The sequence below is a fragment of the Ciona intestinalis genome, chromosome 4 (genome assembly GCF_000224145.3).
Source record: "Ciona intestinalis chromosome 4, KH, whole genome shotgun sequence".
NCBI classification, from domain to species: Eukaryota; Metazoa; Chordata; class Ascidiacea; order Phlebobranchia; family Cionidae; genus Ciona; species Ciona intestinalis.
Genome location: NC_020169.2, coordinates 3,225,827 through 3,243,956, shown reverse-complemented (window position 1 = coordinate 3,243,956; position 18,130 = coordinate 3,225,827). Strand labels below are relative to the sequence as shown.

General features: G+C 34.4%; 5 protein-coding genes across 10 annotated transcripts in view; 4 read left to right on the top strand and 1 right to left on the bottom strand.

Annotated features, from left to right (window-relative positions):
* LOC100183017 (NADH dehydrogenase [ubiquinone] 1 alpha subcomplex subunit 10, mitochondrial-like) overlaps positions 1–319 on the top strand; it is a 4,956-nt gene extending 4,637 nt beyond the window's left edge. Inside the window, exon 4 of the mRNA XM_026834007.1 lies at positions 4–319. Within this exon, the coding sequence (XP_026689808.1) occupies positions 4–243 (240 nt within the window). The 3' untranslated portion in view covers positions 244–319. The remainder of the gene's footprint in view (positions 1–3) is intronic.
* A 109-nt stretch (positions 320–428) lies between these two features.
* On the bottom strand, positions 429–4,757 carry LOC100180660 (coiled-coil domain-containing protein 177-like). The gene is made up of 12 exons (XM_002124121.5): positions 4,535–4,757; positions 4,137–4,336; positions 3,784–3,968; positions 3,311–3,504; positions 2,904–3,026; positions 2,446–2,619; positions 2,202–2,303; positions 2,002–2,094; positions 1,791–1,934; positions 1,547–1,678; positions 1,248–1,403; positions 429–914 (listed from the first exon to the last, which is right to left on the bottom strand). The coding sequence occupies exons 1-12, from the start codon at positions 4,718–4,720 to the stop codon at positions 687–689; spliced, it is 1,917 nt and encodes a 638-aa protein (XP_002124157.3). The 5' UTR covers positions 4,721–4,757; the 3' UTR covers positions 429–686.
* A 1,405-nt stretch (positions 4,758–6,162) lies between these two features.
* On the top strand, positions 6,163–7,007 carry LOC100185388 (U6 snRNA-associated Sm-like protein LSm1). Its single transcript, XM_002124331.5, has one exon. It carries the CDS (start codon positions 6,351–6,353, stop codon positions 6,750–6,752), a length of 402 nt encoding a protein of 133 aa, XP_002124367.1. The 5' UTR covers positions 6,163–6,350; the 3' UTR covers positions 6,753–7,007.
* On the top strand, positions 6,986–11,334 carry LOC100175198 (zinc finger CCCH domain-containing protein 10). 2 transcript variants are annotated; one of them, XM_009860018.2, is made up of 8 exons: positions 6,986–7,246; positions 7,596–7,721; positions 7,877–8,260; positions 8,343–8,504; positions 8,843–8,976; positions 9,040–9,147; positions 9,479–10,234; positions 10,367–11,334. In XM_009860018.2, the coding sequence occupies exons 1-8, from the start codon at positions 7,137–7,139 to the stop codon at positions 10,603–10,605; spliced, it is 2,019 nt and encodes a 672-aa protein (XP_009858320.1). In that variant the 5' UTR covers positions 6,986–7,136; the 3' UTR covers positions 10,606–11,334. The 2 variants fall into 2 exon arrangements, with proteins under 2 accessions (XP_009858320.1, XP_002124156.2); XM_002124120.3 differs by having other exon boundaries at positions 10,352–11,334.
* Positions 11,335–11,859: 525 nt separating this feature from the next.
* Positions 11,860–18,130, top strand: part of LOC100182294 (ubiquitin carboxyl-terminal hydrolase 25) — an 11,774-nt gene continuing 5,503 nt past the window's right edge. For 2 of the 5 annotated variants that reach the window (XM_026834003.1, XM_018811552.2), the window contains exons 1-11: positions 11,860–12,120; positions 13,395–13,554; positions 13,764–13,864; positions 14,001–14,146; positions 14,412–14,555; positions 14,942–15,176; positions 15,722–15,852; positions 16,128–16,255; positions 16,822–16,917; positions 17,260–17,385; positions 17,806–18,014. In XM_026834003.1, the coding sequence (XP_026689804.1) occupies positions 12,000–12,120; positions 13,395–13,554; positions 13,764–13,864; positions 14,001–14,146; positions 14,412–14,555; positions 14,942–15,176; positions 15,722–15,852; positions 16,128–16,255; positions 16,822–16,917; positions 17,260–17,385; positions 17,806–18,014 (1,597 nt within the window). In that variant the 5' untranslated portion in view covers positions 11,860–11,999. Of the gene's footprint in view, positions 12,121–12,953; positions 13,063–13,394; positions 13,555–13,763; positions 13,865–14,000; positions 14,147–14,411; positions 14,556–14,941; positions 15,177–15,721; positions 15,853–16,127; positions 16,256–16,821; positions 16,918–17,259; positions 17,386–17,805; positions 18,015–18,130 lie in introns of those variants that run through there. The other 3 variants (XM_026834004.1, XM_018811554.2, XM_026834005.1) reach the window with 3 other exon arrangements.

Genomic DNA, 18,130 nt, shown 5'->3' with positions numbered 1-18,130 from the left:
GACATTGACAACAGTCAGCTAAAGCGTGTGATGAGAAATGCTATGAATGATTCCTTCCGATGCACTCGGTATATCTACTGTCCGATTGAGGAGCTTTGGTCACAGCAGTGGACCCAATTGCTTTATGAAACAGAACGAGATAATTGGGACAGCAGGTACCCTAAAGGTTACTGTGTTGGGGAAGGTGATACGTGGATTCCTTTGAAACCACAACATCCTCACAATTTCCTGCGAAGAATTTGAACAACAGGTGGAACTTTTTCTTTTTCAAATTATATCAGACATGGAAGTTTCAAGCTGAGCTATTGTTTTGGTCAAATATGAATAAATTATTATTAGTATGAATGGGTATGATTTTTAGATAGAAAGTGTTATATTGCTGTTTTAGTGGCTGCAAAACTGTCTGTTTTAGCAAAATAACACAGGAATACCACAGTATGTCAGTTTACTAAAACTAAAAAGCAAACATTGCAATGGATTATACAGTACAAGTACAAAAACGAATATATATATAAAATATAAATTCTTATACAGTGAAGAATGGTGCAATTATAACATACGTCCTAATACTGCAACGGAATTCGTTGGACCCTCAATATTTATGGAAAATAGTAGACTAGTACTATTAAATCTTTACCAATTTTCACCACTATTATGTTTGAAATTCTAATTAAGCCTAGTTAGAATTAACCTAGCTTTACAGTAGAGTAATTAACAAATGAAGATCTTGGACCTTTCCCAATGTTCGCAGTCAGTTGTGCTTGTTGGGCCATCTGGGAAAAGTTGGAAGATTTTCGCTTCACAATTTCTCTTTCTGCTTCATTGATCTTAGCTTGAAAACGAGAAAATTCAAAAGCAGCTTCCTTCAGCTGAAGATGAGTTTTCACTCGGTTTTCCTTTGCTTCCAAATCCTCCTGCAAATCAAATAAAATATTGTAAATGTAATGTAACAAATCAAATAAAATATTGTAAATGTAATGTAACTTATCCTCGCATAGCCAGAAGACGACAGTCAATAAATACGGATGTTATGTTTTATACACCAGGTGCCAGCTTACAAGTTACCAAGTATGTTACTTTGTGGGGGATTTTTATGTTTTTTTTTATGTGGCTGATAATTTGGAGAAGCAATTAGTGATCACTGTCTCGCCCAAAAACAGATACTCACAACTACACATGCTAAAATCACTAAGCATACAAGATACAAGTTACAACTATGTTTATTGATAAGACCACGACACATCCACCTTCGTTCTCTGTATCACTTGTTGATCACGCTCCTGGACCTCCGTGTGTTTCCTCCTCCATCCTTTCTCAGATTCCTCCCGCATCGCTTGCGCTCGAACAGATTTATTCATCGTGTTTTTTAACGCTGTATTCGTAGCTCGCAATAATAGTTGTTTCTGTAAAGAATATCACATTTGACACATTTGAAAAAAAAGGTTATATTCTATGCTATGTTGGGCTATATCATTTAGATTTTAGATGTTCCTTTATTTCTTTGTCATTTTGAAATAAAAAAGACAAAACTAGATTTATTTCATACTTTATGTTGGGCAATATCATTCAGATGTTCCTCCATTTCTTTGTCAAGTTTCCTTTGATTCTCTCTGGTTTGTTGGATCTTTTGCATCATTTCTTTCCCATGCATCTTCACCGTATTTTCTCTTTCCATCACCTATTAAGAAAAGGTAAATCAAACATTTTTGTAGGCTCTGCTGCATACTAAATTACAATTCAATCTTCCTTTTGGCAAAAATCAGTGAAAAACAGTTTCATATTAAACCAACCTTTTTATGATGGTTTTGCTTAGCAATGGAAAGCTTCTGATTCATGGTTTCTCTTCTTATTTCTTCCTCATGTTGATTCTTCCTCCTCAGTTGTTCCTGGAGGACATGAAATCTTTCTCTTTGTCGCTTGTTCATTAGTTTTATCTGAGAATAGTTCATTTTCACGAAATAAAATTGAACTTTATTCAGTTATTACTATTAGCAAACTTACTTTTTCCAATTCTTTCATTTCATTTTCCAGCTTCACCTTTTCAGCTCTGGTCAATCTATCCCTAATGTCATGGTCAGTGGCTTCTTGGAATGCCTATAATTCCAAAACCATAGATATATGAGTTCCATTTATAAACCTAAGATTTGGCAGAAGTTCTGATTTTTAAATAGTATGAAACGTTCCAGTTAAACAAGATTTACCATTATTTCTTGGTTCACACAGTTCAATGATTTTTCCTGCTGCTGCTTCCTTTCCATTGCTGCAATTTTACGATCTTCTATTTGTTGCAAACGCATTTTTTCCTGTAACAAACACTGTTAAATTAAGTGCAGCAAATAATTTAAGCACAGTTTCGAAACACTGTTTCTTTAAAATTGTCAAATGATAACTTATCTGCATAAAACTACAAAAGCACTTAAGCACAGACTACAATGTAATAATAACCTGTTTTTCTTTGTTCATTTTTAGAATTGACTCTGTTTGCTTTTGCTGTTTCATTAAATCTTGCTCCAACATCTGAGCTTCCTTTCTTTTCTTGGTTAATTCTTTTTGTATCTTCTTCTCCCAACGTTGATGGGAAGTTGCAAGCTCCTTTTGCCGCTGTAACTCTTCCTTTCTCTAGAGTAAATGTTTGGTTTATAGGAGTAGATTTAAAAAGTTTTTTTTTAAGTGATGGCAAAAAATATTTGTTTGGTTTGTAATACTCTTGCAAGAAATATAGAAACTACAAAACAAGCAAAGCATGTACAACTAAATTATTTACATTTAAGTTTCAAGTACTAATTCCCTGACTGCTTTTTAAACATTTCAATGACTAATCCATTGAATTAATTATTGGTCATAAAATACACACTTAATAAAGGGAAAAAATATCAAAAACAAAAGTTTTCTAAAATCAATACTTTGATCTCGGTAGTCTTCTTCATCTGATTGTTCCACTCCATCCACTTTGCGAGTCTCAGCTTTTCCTCTCCTTCCTCTCTCCTCCTCCGATCCTTCATCACTTCCACAAGCCGCTTGTCTCTCTAGAAACAAATGAACAAAAATATCTAGAACAAGCAACACTAAAGAGAAATTGGCAAAATCTGGGGTGACATTGTTAAAATACACTTAAACTCATAATTGTTAAACATAGGAAAACTTATTTATTAGACCTATACTGCTTGTTGGAATAGACACCTAACAAGAGAATAAAGGGCTGATTTAAAGTTTTTTGTAAAATCTTATCCCAAGCCGTTTCTGTTTAGAGGTATCTTATCTATTTTTTTTTCTCCCACTACCATAATAAAAATCCAGGTTCAGTTCGTACTTGAATTTGTGGGGTTATGTAACCACTGGCAAGTTTAGATGAATTTCCGAATACTGAAGATGATCTGAGACTGAAACTACTTCGTTCACTTCTGGGAGGCCTGTTGTGACCATCCACACTTCTACTGCGTGATCTGTTGGAAAGAATGATTGCATTTAATCTCGACGGTCGCTCTGATCTTGGTGTGGCTGGATCTGTAAACATAATGATATTTAGAGACAGGTCAAGAGCGATAGGTTGTACTTGTTTGTGACTTGCAAGAAGAATGATTTAATTTTCCCTTAAAAAAAGAAACTAAATAACTGTGTGATGATCAGGGTTATTTTAAAATCAATATGCATAACATTGACTGATACGGTTTTGAAATGTGGCTTGGCAGTAATTGTATTACGATATAGAACTGTTACTTAAGAACTGAAAGTACTGTGTCGTTTCCCGGCTACCGATGACAAAGTAAGTTACATTCATCATACCTTCAAGTGTTTGCAAAGCTGATGCATGCAGCATTGTATCATCAGCTGGTGTGGGAGAGGGGGAATGTGTAGCAATTACAGGTGCTGTGGTCTCTGCATGATATGTGGATGTAGTTTTCTTATCAGGAATGTCTCTTGTTTTTGGAGTTCGAATGTGTTTTGGACGGGCTGTTGATGGGGATGGCCTAAATATGAGCAGAGGTTTAGCCTTATTAGATATTGTTGATACTAAAGAAATCAGAGGTTAATTCAAGGAAAATCAAATTTACGGTTTTAAATTTTAAATGTTAAATAATACTGTATACATATATATATGTACACACCATTTTAAAATTTTAACAAATTTCACTTACACAATAGTGCTGGATTCTTTTTCTCTTTTTTTCTTTGAATCCATGACAGTTTTATTTGTATCTGTTTTACTCTTTTGCCTCTGACGTTCAGTTGTTTGATTTTTTCTTAATACTTTCTGTTCCATGATTATGGTCTCTCGAACTTTCCTGCATTTGTTAAGCTTGGCAATTCGTTTCTCCTCCCAGTCATTATAAAGTATCTGCGAGCATAATAGAAGATAGTTTATGAAAAACAAACCAATATTACAGAACTTACAGCATATATATTATATACTTTATTGTATATTCTTATTTGCAATTCTTTAACATTTACATAAAATTTAAATTGAGATTTTAATCACAGGCAGCAATTGCTTAACAATACAGAGTCCGAAGCCAATGTATTTGATATATGATACCTTAATAAATTCTGATGATTTCCCAGCATTTTCCTCAGCAAAATCAGCATGTGTTTTGTGCAGCAGTTGAATAGGACGAATGTTTAACCTTGAGCATGCGTCCAATGAACGTGGACTTGTTAACACATATCTTGAACCCTCAGCATCACTTGTTTCAAAATTATACAAATCCAAATGTATTTCCATATCTGTTAGATCTATACCAACCTGAAAACCAAAGTATTGGCAAGGGTAAGTTGTAGAACAAAACATTCTACATTAGGATGTCAACAACATCTTAACTTTATTAAAAGTCATGCAAAAATTCCCTCATTCCCGCAGAGGTTACAACAATTGTTCGAGGTAATACAGCTGCACTGTCACTGTGGTTAAAGTTTCCTATGGCTTGATTTACTCTCGATCTCTCTTGGCCACTTGACGCTACAATTGCCTCTACTAAAACTCGAATGCTTATTGTTTCAAGGATTCTTGAGCAACATTTACGGGAGAAAGAGAACTCTTAAACCACGGCGTTCATAGAACACTTCAAAATCGTTTGTCTTGTAGACAGACAATGCTAACAATATACTGAAAGATATTTGTTGCTTCTTTCAAATTTAAGAAGAAACGTAAATATAATCGGTAACTTGTGAACATTGTATTAAAACGCTACCGCCATTGCTGTATTCGTGTTTTCTATAATCTACTTGAACAACTCAACCTTAAATCTACAATGTCGGAGACTTTATCTGCGCTAAAATAACAAAACATTTGGACATTACATTTCAGTATTTTGAGTTTACCGCAACACCGCTATGTAAACAAACCCATTGAAGCGTGAAGGCAATTTCTTTTCAACATAGAATTCGTGGCCTCGACATGTTATGTCATGCCCTTGTATAAATGATAAAGTCCAGTCTAAAATAACGAGTTTGGGGGTGAATAATATTCGCCTGAGAAATGTCAGCACTTTAATAGCAACATATAACCTATGTTTCATAACTCTCTTTTAGGATATAGTCTGTTATTCGGACTCTGATCTGTTCATATCAGTAATTTAAACTCAAAGCAAATAAACTATTTATCATTTTGGTGTTTGGTTTATGACATAAATGGCGGCCTTGTAAACTTCCAAACATTCCAATATACTGAACCAAAAGAATGTAATTGCCCCTACTAAATTAGTGTTTTAAATGGCATGCCAATAATAATAAAAACCAGTTTTCGTGTCTCTTGCAGGTTATTCGATCGTCATATTAAGTAAACATACACTAAAGAGATTACAACCAATCTCTTTGCATATACGGACGTTTTTAAAAAATCTGTGACACTGTCTCTTTGTGTTTGTGCTAAATATGGCAGTCCACGTGAAGATGTCGCTAGGGCGCTAGGGAGTAATGACGTCATCGCGGTGACTCTTTCCCATTATTACTTATCTTGTCTCTTGCATTTCGTTTGTTTGGAAACGGTAGGAGTTTTTTAGCTTCAACTTTTAACGACAACGGAACCATAGACACCGCATCATGTTCCGCCTTCTTAAATTTGGTAACGAATAAATATATGGATTAGATAGCACACGACACACGACGCATTGCTATTTGCCGGTTCGGATTCGGATACACCGGTTGACCGGTGTATGGAAGTTCGAGTTCCTGTCAGGTTGTAATCTATGTTATGTATTGTATTTGTAGGAATTGTAACGCTGCTATGTAGACAGACCTCAATGCACTTTTGTATAAAAACTGTAAGATAAGTGCTATAGGCTTTATAACAGAGTGGATATACCCATATCCTATATCTTATGGTTTTGCTAGACTGTTGAAATTTGCAAAAAAATATGAATTACATGCCAGGAACTGCAAGTTTAATTGAAGAAATTGATAAAAAGCAACTTGTAATGCTACGAGATGGGCGAATTTTAATCGGTTACTTGAGATCTGTTGACCAGTTTGCAAATCTAGTTTTGCACAAGACTGTCGAGCGTGTGCATGTGGGATCAATGTACGGTGATATTCCACGCGGTATATTTGTAATCAGAGGTGAAAATGTGGTCCTGCTTGGCGAGGTCGACATAGAGCATGAGGAGAGAAAGGACCTTGAAAAAGTTTCTATAGAAAAAATACTTGAAGCAAAGAGCAAACTGCAAGAAGAGAAGCAGGAAAAGGAGAAAACCAAGTTCAAAGCAATGAAAGAGCGTGGTTTAATGCCAACTGTTGAGCAGTCTGATGATATGTATTAAACATATTATTTTATAAGCTTTTTTCACTTTCTTTTTTTTTATTTTGGTAGGGAATGTGGGAATTGGTACTGATAAAACTACTTGCATACTATAGCAAATAAGTTGGCTATCTAAACTTATTGGAATAGTTATGTTTCATTTTTTACGCATTTCCATATTAACACAATCATGAAAGTTTCCAATTTTTTATTTATTTTTATCGTGCTCTTTTTAATTTCTTTGCTCCTTTAAAGTAAATGTCTGAAGGATTCTGCAGAGTACAAACAGTTAGGCTTGCTCTGATGCATTGGCATACACACAGTGTTCTTTGTAAAAGCTGCTATAAAAGGCCGGCAAAGTTCTACAAATTGTAAAGTTCATACAAAGTTTCATAGTATTCCCATAATGGAAGAGGATCACAAAAATTTTGATCTAAACGATAACTGGCCAACCTCAACTTTTGATAAGAAACCAATTTGCAGAGATTTTCTGAGAAACATGTGTCATCGTGGCAGGTGAGGCTTTGTAGAACTGTACAGGTCTTAAAAGCCATAACTTCTCCATCACTTATTCAAATTCTAATAAATGTTTTAACTTCTAACTTTTATCATAAATTTGTTACAATATTATATGCTGCAAATTGGACAATATGAGATTTTTTGTTTTAATCGTATATTTTCTGTTAGGTATTCCTTGTTGTTTTGTGTTCTTGAGAATAAGGTTTTGCTGGTTTATCACAAATAAGTTAACAAAAATAACTATATTAACTAAGTTTCATACATTTCGCTGTTGTGTTGATTATCCTATTCTAAATAAGAACTTCCTGAGTGACTGGTAATGTATATTGTTATTCATTTTTCACAGACGTTGCAAATTTAAACACCCATCCACTGCTGAGTTGGAGCAAACTGTTGATGTATCTGGTGCTGATATTGTTTATGAGTTTTGCCATGACTTCCAAAACAGTGAGTGCCAAAGAACAAACTGCAGGTGGGAATACAGATAAATAGTCCTTTTTTTTATGAGAAAAAGTATGGTACTTTGGTTTTACTAAATGCAGCTCTGTGTTCACAGTTCTTATCAAATGCATTATTTACAACCATAAAGTTATACTTCACATAATAAAATGCATTCTTTTCTTCAAGATTTATTCATTGCACTCAAGAGGAGGAGGAAGCTTACATGAAATCCAAGATGCTTCCTTTGCGTCTTAAATACCAGTATGACTATGGCATTGGTGATTACCACATTGGACAGGAGAAACAAAGACTGGAAAAGATGACTGGATCTGCAGAGGTGGCAGGACGACCAGTGTGTCGTGACTTCCTCAACCAAGAATGCCATAGAGGCAAGAAGTGCAGGTTTTTGCATCTTGATCCCAAGAAAGGAAATGATGCAGAAGCAAATTTAAAAAGACCTCGAATGCTGGTAGAAGATTGTGAACAATATACTGAGACATGTAATGAGTACATGGTGGTTGGAACACAACCAGAACTTCCAGGTCGGCAAGAGAGAATGCCTGTTCATAAGTAAGTATAAATTTTACATCTTTTTTTTGGCTATGCAATTTTCTTTGCTATTTTTCTCATAAAACAACTTCAAATGTTTCAGTGAATTCATGGGACGAAACAGTCAGGTTGTTCATCAACATCTTGAAGAAGAAAATCATAATTTGAAGAAACGAGTTCAAGAGTTGGAAAAGCAAGTATCAGATCTATCAGCAACAAATGAAGTTTTGTTAGAACAAAATGCACAGTTCAGGTTGCAGAAAAGGTACTGAAGGCAAACATTGTTATTGCTATCTGTAAATTTAATATGCGTATTCAGCGTATATGATGTGGTATATAGTGGGGGAGCGGGGAGAGAGAAGATACCTTTAGCACATAATATCCAAATATCCTGATCAGGTTTTAACCAATGACCATTGGTCTGTGGAAGTCATGAGGATATAATTTTATAATTCTTTAAATGTTCTTTGTTTACTACCAAACGGTGCTAGAAAATAGAATGAAAGAATGTCCCATTTCTACCCACCCTAATGTATATTTTTTAGAACAAGTATGTATAACAACAGTACCTCATCTTTAATAATATTTTCATTGCTTTATCAGAGGAATTACAAGCTACAGAATGTCATCTGAAAGTATGCCAACCTCCTTCACTCCTTCCATTGGTCTTACCTCCCCTGGTACGGTGGTTGTCACCAACGCAGCAAGACCTGTCCCTGTGCAACTCAATGTTCAAGGTTTGTTTGTGACAGCATTCCTCAAATGCTGTGGTTTGTTAAACCACATGTTTGTTTAACCAGGCCAAGAAATTATCACTGCCGCTGGGCAAGCACCTCAACATGCAGTGGTTGCGGGGCCAGGTAGAATACAACAGGCATCAGTTTCTGTTCCTCACACAACAGATATTGGTAAATATTTTTGCTCTAAAATATTCAGTTTATTTTACCTTTTGCGCGTTTTTATGACTACTTTTGCTAATGACTTGATTTTTTTCCCAATTAACTGTTATTAACTCTAACCATGTTTTAACAACTGTTGATTTTTCACCATATCTTGTTCCTTTATTTAAATTTTTTTTAAATCTTCCCTACCATAATCAAAGAGACAACTAAAATTTATGGTTACTATTACTTTACTGTTGAGTTTTAAATAATAAGGCCCCTGTTTTCATGATCAAGAAATTTAAAAAAATTTTGTTTTGTTTATTTAACTTTAAAAACTTATCTCTTGTATTTCCAGCTGCTCAAGTCATTGCTGCAAATATTGCAGCAAACACAGGAGGTGCTGTGGAAACAATACCTGGCACCAACCAAATTGTATCGGCTCTCTCTGGACCAATACCACAACAAAATGGCATGATTGCCCAGCAGAATATGAACCAAATGACACACCCACCTGTGGCATCATTTTCTGCACCAGTTCAAACTCACAACCAAATGGCATCCCAGCAGCCAATGGTAACATTTTCACAACCCATGCCAAGCCACAACCAAATGACACAGCATCCTATGGTGACGTTTTCAGGCAACATGCCCAATCACAACCAAATGGCTCAGCAAACAATTGTGACTTTTTCTGGAAATATGCCAAGTCACAATCAATTAACTCAACAACCTGTCAGCTTTGCAGGCACCATAATGGCCGCTGCCCTGGGTGGTGGTAGGTGTGCCATACAAGGCCCTAACAACCCTATAGCTGCTAGTTTGACTGGTGCTGTGCATCAACAACCCTCTGTAGGGTCCATGGGGCCAGCTGTACCTCTACCCCAACCAGCATTGGTTTATACAGTTACCAGATCAACTGACAATGTGCCTGTAGTGAGCACGCTTGTATCTGCAACTGGCCATGAGATGGCAATTGTGGCAGAAGCCCAACAAAATCCAAGCAGTAGCATGGCTGCATCCTTACGGGCTGTTGGACATGCTGGTCAAGCATTTAGTAATATTACACCTGGGTCTCAGCCAATTGCACAAGTGTCTTCCCACCAAAATTCAGGTAAGATAATAATGACAAACTTTTGTCAAGTTTGATACAAGGACGATTATTTCACACCAAATGCTTTTATAATTTAAGTTAGTAATTAGTTCTGTTTTAATTTGATAATGTTTTCAGTTTTACAATGTACAGTTATGACGTCAGGCATTGGTGGAGTGAATACTTCGATGCCGCCTCCAGTAGTTACCATGGGAAGATCAGTGGTGCAAAACAATCTGGCACAAACTGCTCGTAATGTACAACGTGGTGTTGGACCTGGTACAACGCAGATAAATGAACAAGGAATGCTTAGTTACCCCATAGCTGCTGTGCAGCAGGGTAAAATGCACACCAGCAGCAATTTCATGCACAGAGTTGTTGACACGGAATGAAAATGATTAACTTTTTCTCATTTTTGTTTTCATGGGAGTTGTTCAGCCAGAATAAAGAAGCCTTTTGCTCTTTCAAAGACCTGTTTACTTTGTAAACTTTTAATATTCTTCCTTTTCTCGTTCATCTTTATAATATCTTGAATAAGGGTATGTCCCCAACAGCATAACAGTAAGATCATTTTATTGCAGAGTTACACTTTTTCTATTTGCCTCGATCCGGTAGTACTCTTCTAATAATGATTTGTTCAAATTTTATTCTTTCTTGTAAATTTTTTTAATGAATGATGTAGGTGTTGCCCTGTCTTGTCTGTTATTGTGCATGTGTTGTCTGTTGTATGCATTGGTAAAATATCGTGAAACCTGGTACCAACATTCTTATATATACCAACTTTATTACTTTCTTTATAACTGTTTTTCCGTATTTAAGCCCATTTGCTGTTTAATCGAACATCGCTTTCAAACTTAGGTGGGAGCAGAAGCTTTGTGTGCACATACCTGACAGACAGGTAAGAAATATGCTATTTGCAAATACTTCGACTAGAGTAAATAAAAACAAAATTTGTTAAACCGGCAGAACATAGTTTTTTGGTTAAAAGTGCACTCTGGTTAGAATTTTGTTTTGATTTGAAAAGTTGTTGACGTAACCCACTTTGTTTATTGTGTGTGTTGAGTGAATGTAACTTGCTGTATCCGCTCTTTACCGAATAGAACAATTCATTGTCATGCAAATATAAGTTAAACGCCAATTTGTGTTTAAACTGAGACAGATACTGAATGATGATTCAAACCTGATACTTATTTTAGCGGCAGGTTTTAAATACGTTCTACTGCTGTTCCTGACATAAAACTCAGACACTCCATTTGGTTATACCCCGTTGATTCTACGTATGTTCTCTACCAGGAGTACATGAAAAAAAGCATCTTATCAATCATGTTATAATGGAACGTGCCCATTCATTAAAGCTCGCCTTTCTTGTATTCACACATTTTGGTGTTATGTGCGGTTATATAACATTTCGGTGCTGTCTGTTCATATCGTAAGTACAGTGAGTGTTGGTGGAAAGTAAGGATTTGGTTCTATAATAATGTAATAATATTATGATGTATTAATATTTTGAAGTTATAGTGACAAACGCATGCACATTTTTAATCGCCATTCCTATTTATTTTTAATTGAGACTGAAGAGTGGTGCCCTTGTAATTATGTAGGTTTTATGTATTAATGTATAATTTGTAAGACATATAAAGAATTAAACTTTTATTTTGTGTACAGATTCCAGCAAAACCTTAGGCTCTGTAGAACGAAATGTAAAATAAAAGGTTATAGATCCATAAAACCACTATATTTGTAATTAAACCACTTTTGAAAAAGTAATACTGTTCCTTCTGAAGCTATGCCTGATATGACTGGCAGACCAAGAAGTTATTGCCAAGCAGCATCAAGAAACATTCTAGATTCTGACGTTTCAAGATTAGGATCAACAGTTACTCACCCAATCAACAGAATGGAGTGGGGTAAGTTGGCACACCGTTTCAACCTACACGTGTGTTTGTTTACGTTATAGCGTATTAGTAATAAAGCTAGTCTAAATTGGTGTGACAAAACAGTACAAAGCACAGAAAAGTTTGACTAGCTAAACATATGTAATAAACTTGGCTTTTAGAAACAGGATTGTATAGGCCTAACGTGGATGTATAATATACTTCTTGGCTTTTATATGGGATTTTATAGGCCCAACGTAGATGCAGAAAAGGGGGAAAAGTCAAACAATAAGAATAACCCTAAAGAAATAAATAAAACCTTGTACTTGACATAAAAACTTTTTTGGTAGAGCCTATAATGTAGCGTCTGCCAATTTTTCTTGTACTAAGTTTTTAATGATGGTGTTTGATGTCACCTACTATACTACCTAGACCTAATTCATACATAGTCGTACTTTTTGTGTTTGTCTAAATTAACACCTATCAAGAGTTCATTAAGTAGTAACAGCTAACAGTTTATGTGTGTCATCCTAATTGTGTTGTCAATCATCATGAGATCAGACAACAGGGTAGAGATCTGTAAGAGAAAGGCTTTAAATGACAGTCTCAAGTCCCTGTCTATATATACATGATGACACAGCGTGGTCTGCTTTCCTAGCTACTGATCTGCCAATGCTGTAGACCATTAGTTGAATTAGGAGTAGACTGGATATGGAATTTGTATGTGAAATCTCCGATATGCTGCCTTTTAAATAAATTAAAATATTTTGTAGTTTTCTATGCTGTATCTTAGAGGATAGTATTATTTCATACATTGTGTATAACTTTACTCAGTGCTTTCCGAATGTGGAATTTATTATTTATATATCAGAAACAGAGTGCTGGTTTAATAGGTTGCCATAGTTAAAATGGTTTCAGTGCAGGAAAACAAAATTTTGCAAGAGCGGGAATTTGAATCTCAATTTTCCATTACAAGTAAATTATTTAAAAAAAATAAACAAGTGAAAATAAACAAGTAGTTTAACAAACTTCAGTATTAAAATCTAGTATTCCTAAATTGCACTTTAAACTTTTTTTATCCCACATTGTAATTTGTAACTACACTTAAAATTTGTAACTACACTTAAAAAATAAATATATATATATATATATATATATATAGGCTATAATCTAGCAGTAATATTTAAATGAAATATATAAATGAATGAGCAATTTTCTTAGGTCTCCCAAAACATTGGTGTTATTGTTACCATATACATATATAGGCCTATAATATATTTTAAAGAGTTGTTTCACTTCACTTACAGAGAATCAACCTCAAACTTCCGGCAACGTTCCTTCCGCTGATTCGGAAGAAGATGATTTACAAAAAGCCATCGCGTTGAGTTTGCAAGTCAGTAATGATATTTCTATGGAACCTGGAACTTCGAGTTCTGTCGAACATCTGGAGGGAGATGATTTGGCAAGGTACAACATTTGAGATATTTTTTGATACAACATTTGTAATATGTATATATTATATTTGATTAAGTAAAAAAACACAAACTGAATATAATATTTATATATATAATATATCGTCTTTTTTAGGTTTTGTGTTTGTTTTTTGGCGATACTTTTACAAACTTTATTTTAAATCTAAGCAGTTTTCACCTGTTTAATGATTTTTAATTTTCCAGAGCTCTTGCTGAAAGCATTGCTGATATTCAATCTAGGCAACCCATTTCTGGAGATGCGTCACACAGGCACAAAAAAGACCCTCACAATTTACTAAGGATCTGTAAGTCAATTTACTAAGGATCTTTAATTTTTTCATTAAAAATATATTTTCCTATATATTAATATATTAAAAATTAGTATATTAATAGACATTATATTTTCCTATATTATTATATTAAAAAATCGTGTTTTTACAGCAAAAAATTGGCCTGTTGGATTAAAGAACGTAGGCAACAGTTGTTGGTTTAGTGTGGTTGTGCAGTCACTGTTCCACATACCAATATTCCGAAATATTATTCTAAAATTTGGACCTACAGAAATTGACCCATCACTTAACGCAGAGGTAAGCAATTTCAAATTTCAAAAAAAGTTACAAAATACTTCTTTGGAAAAAATAACTTTTTTTCTTAGCTTTTTTTCTTAGCTTTTTTAACTCATTAGTTGAAGTTGGAATTGTAATATTTTACTGGAGGTTTTTAAATCAGTGTGCATTTATAACAATATGACTAAAAGTTATAACCAATAGTTTTGATTTGTATAATTTATGTTCATGATCAAATCTATTGTGATAATTAAGGAAGTTGATTCATGTTTGCACTTTATCACAGACAAAACGTAACCTACGGCTGATGCAAGAGCTACGTTGTTTATTTGCACTGATGATAACATCAAATAAGAGTTTTCTGGACCCAATAAAGTGTGTGAATATTCTACAAGAAGCTTTTCAAACAAAAAGCAGTGACAGTCAGCAGGTAATGCTTTAAATTTAAAAATATTTTTTCCTGTGATAATAAGTCAGTTTCTCCTCCTTTACTCTTACTTTTTATCATATAGAAATGTCTGACATTGTTATTTTAACCTGCAATTTGCAAAATTATATTTTTATGAATTTGTGCAAAGTACTACTGTGGAAATAGTAATACTGGATACTGATAGTAGATAAGTAGCAAAACTGCTTCGAAAATTAAGCAATTATGGTTAAAAAATACCCAAAATATAATTACCCACAATGGGCCACAAAGTAACATACTTGTTGTTTTCCGGCCACGTGAGGATAAAGTAAGTTACATCCATTCATTCATGACGTACAAAACTAAATGTTATAAAAATATTAATACTGTATATCACTCACCTGTAGGATGTGAGTGAATTCACACACATGCTGCTTGACTGGCTTGAAGATGCTTTCCGTCACATTCAAGAAACCACCCAGGAGAATGACAGAAGAAAGGAGAGAAACAATGAGTTTAACATCACCAGTGCTGATGACATTGGAGTCATCAGTGACCTCAGGGGTCCACAAAAACCTCTGTGTAATCCGGTACAGGAATTATTTTATGGGACATCGAAAACTGTTGGAGTTAATAGGCATGGTGAGTACCTGTGGGCTGTGGCCGAAACCTGAGATGGCAAGTGGTCCCACCCTGGAATTTTCTGCATATTATTAATCCGTAACATATAAATCCGACATTTAGGTTACATTTGTTTCAAAGAATAAACATTTAAGAATTCCTGTATTTTGAAAAGTTTGGCATTTATTTAGAGTACAGCCTATTTTTTCATGGTTACCTAACCAGCACCAAGATAATTTATTCCTAGGGGAATAAGGCTATACGTATATTGTAATTGGTTCTCTCCTGTCATCTGTTGTAAGGTTAAGATTCTGTGGTAATGATAAATATACAAGTATGTTTAACTACTAACTAGTGATGCACAATACGGAATTTCAAATCCGTGAGATTAAAATCTTTTGGTATTCGAATCTAATTACAGGATTTGGTATTCTTTTTCATGACGTCTACACACGTCATCTCTTAAAGCATATTAACAAAATTTATAGGACATCCTAATTACCTAATTATTCTGTAATGTGCAACCCAACTACTAACTTCATATGGTAATAAATTAAATGTTGCAGGTATTAGATTTGAGCAAGAACATACATTTGGAATACTTCCGCTGTGTGTTGAAGGGCATAAAAACTTGCACGAAAGCTTGGAATATGCCACAGCTAAAGCTCACTGTGAAACTTCACAAAATGGACAAGAGGTATGGATAAAAGACAGACATAATTCCTGTACAACACACAATACCTAAATTGTGATTTAAACCAGGAAAATGTTTTTTTTACATATCTCATTCTAATAAAACAGTACGTATGTACTAAATGTATGAAAAACACTGAATATATTAAAGTAAACCGTTGGTAGTTTCATCTTATAGTATGGTCTTATAAAAAATGGCACTTGTCGCTTCAGCATTTTCTGAAATTCCCGTTTTTTTTTTTCAGTAGAACTATTTTGTTGACTTAAAATTATTTTCAGGTTTGGTTCACCAAGCTGCCACCCATTCTTACTTTTCAACTTTCACGTTTCCAATTCAACCAAGCCATTGGGAAACCTGAGAAAATTCACAACCGTCTTATTTTCCCCTCATTATTCTACATGGATAGGTAAGATTCCGTAGGAAATACATTGATTATTCCATTACAGATTCATTATAACTCAGTGTCGAATTTGCCTATCCAGCATTCTATTGATGCTTCCTCATTTTTTAAAGTTTCAGTTGCTGCACTATATATCAGACCTACATAACTTCCTCATACTTTATATAACAGGTCAAATAAATTTACACTGAATAGGCTACCAGTTGTCCATTCAGCTGTTGCAATCAACCTTTTAAATGGCCGTGAACACGAAAACAGCTGTATATAATTAGCACTTAAATAAAAACTGGACCCATTTCCATAGATATGTATTAAAATGCATAGGCGTCATTTTGTCAAGTTTTTTTTATAGGACTGTTTCATATTTACAACGTAGGTGCTGGAACATATGATGTCACCCCTGTTTCAAAAGTTGGGGCAACATGTGCTATAGTATACACCAAAATGATTATATTTATAATGTGTGACAAGTACCAATTAATGAGTAACATTTTTAAGTTGTCAAAATAAATCAGATTGCATAGGAGTATAAACTACAGTGATATTGGTAACAATTTGTGTTCATATTACAGATACATGGAATCAAATGCACAAAAAACTCGTGCAAGAAGAGAAGAGATTAAACAACTTCGTGAAGAACTTTCTGAACTAAAATTGAATTTAAACCAGTAGGTTTATTTTATTTTAAGATAGTGAAATAAGACTTGTTGTTTAGTGGTTGCAAATTGTAATAAAGTTGGTCAATTTGGTGTAATTGTTTTGTTTGTCACTTGCTTACGCACTTTTGATGACAGGTATGGTTTAAACACATACATGTTTGGCATTGAAAACAGGATTTTTAGAACAGCTTAACAGCATACATACTAAAATTTGTTTTTTACATATTTTGTCTCAATTTAAAACTAATAAAGAATATAAATTGAAAATCACCAGAACATAGTTTGTGTTTCTATCAAATAATAAAATCTCCAGCACTGTGGCACAAATTTAACAGTCTTATTTGAACCAAGGTTATCCAATTTTACTGCCAATGAAAAGTCGTACCATGTGGCAGAACTTCTCTCCATCTGTGCAGAATACGCTACCTCCAAATCTTCCTCAAGTAATATGGATGGCAATGCATCTTGTGGCAGAAGGTGGGTGATGCTGTGTTTGTTATGAGTCTTATGAGCATGTACTGCAGTTTAGTCATAGTTTTTCCACTTTTTGTCTAAAATATCACAAATTAATAAAAATTCATTACCAGACATAGGTGTATTATATTTGATTTTCCCAGATACAGTAAAGCAAAGGTATAACAATCTGATTTTAGAGAACAGTGTATAAAATTCACTGCTGAATGCGGAAATGGAAAGATGTAATAATAGCTTTAAAATAATAATTTTTCTATTTTGACAACTCATCTGAGTCTATTAGACTTATGGTGAAACATAGCATCTTGAATATAGTGGGTTTTAAAACATATATGCTGATTGTCTAAAAAAAAAGTTGGTTTGAAAAATGCTTGCATGTAATATTGTGTTTATCTTTAAAATAATATCCACCAACTGTACAAGCAGGAGAGGTGGAACGGAGTCTCCCAGCAATGGTTTGTCTCCAAACAAGAGGAGCAAAGAGGAAGAAGACACAAACTCTCATCATGAGAGTCGTCCACCCTCAGCTACCTCCTCTTCGAGCTACATGAGTTCCTCGAGTGAAGAGGAATCACTGATGGTGAGGAACATCCTGCTCAAGTGGCAGTCAGACGTTGAGAAAAAAATTGCTGGTAAATTTTCACTGATTTCTATTTTACAATGTGTCCTTGGTTAGGGTGAAAAATGGCTTAGAAAATAAGGGTTGGGAGAGGGAACTTAAGTGTTACAACTACTAATTAAATATTGT

Excerpts from the sequence above, each read along its gene's own strand:
- LOC100180660 (XM_002124121.5), bottom strand. The coding sequence starts at position 4,720 with ATGGAAATACATTTGGATTTGTATAATTTTGAAACAAGTGATGCTGAG. Across the intron at positions 1,679-1,790 it reads AGCAAAACCATCATAAAAAG|GTGATGGAAAGAGAAAATAC; the intron begins GTTGGTTTAATA and ends TTTTCTTAATAG. Across the intron at positions 1,404-1,546 it reads ATGATATTGCCCAACATAAA|AAACAACTATTATTGCGAGC; the intron begins GTATGAAATAAA and ends TATTCTTTACAG.
- LOC100185388 (XM_002124331.5), top strand. The coding sequence starts at position 6,351 with ATGAATTACATGCCAGGAACTGCAAGTTTAATTGAAGAAATTGATAAA.
- LOC100175198 (XM_002124120.3), top strand. The coding sequence starts at position 7,137 with ATGGAAGAGGATCACAAAAATTTTGATCTAAACGATAACTGGCCAACC. Across the intron at positions 8,261-8,342 it reads GAGAGAATGCCTGTTCATAA|TGAATTCATGGGACGAAACA; the intron begins GTAAGTATAAAT and ends CAAATGTTTCAG. Across the intron at positions 8,977-9,039 it reads TGTGCAACTCAATGTTCAAG|GCCAAGAAATTATCACTGCC; the intron begins GTTTGTTTGTGA and ends TTGTTTAACCAG.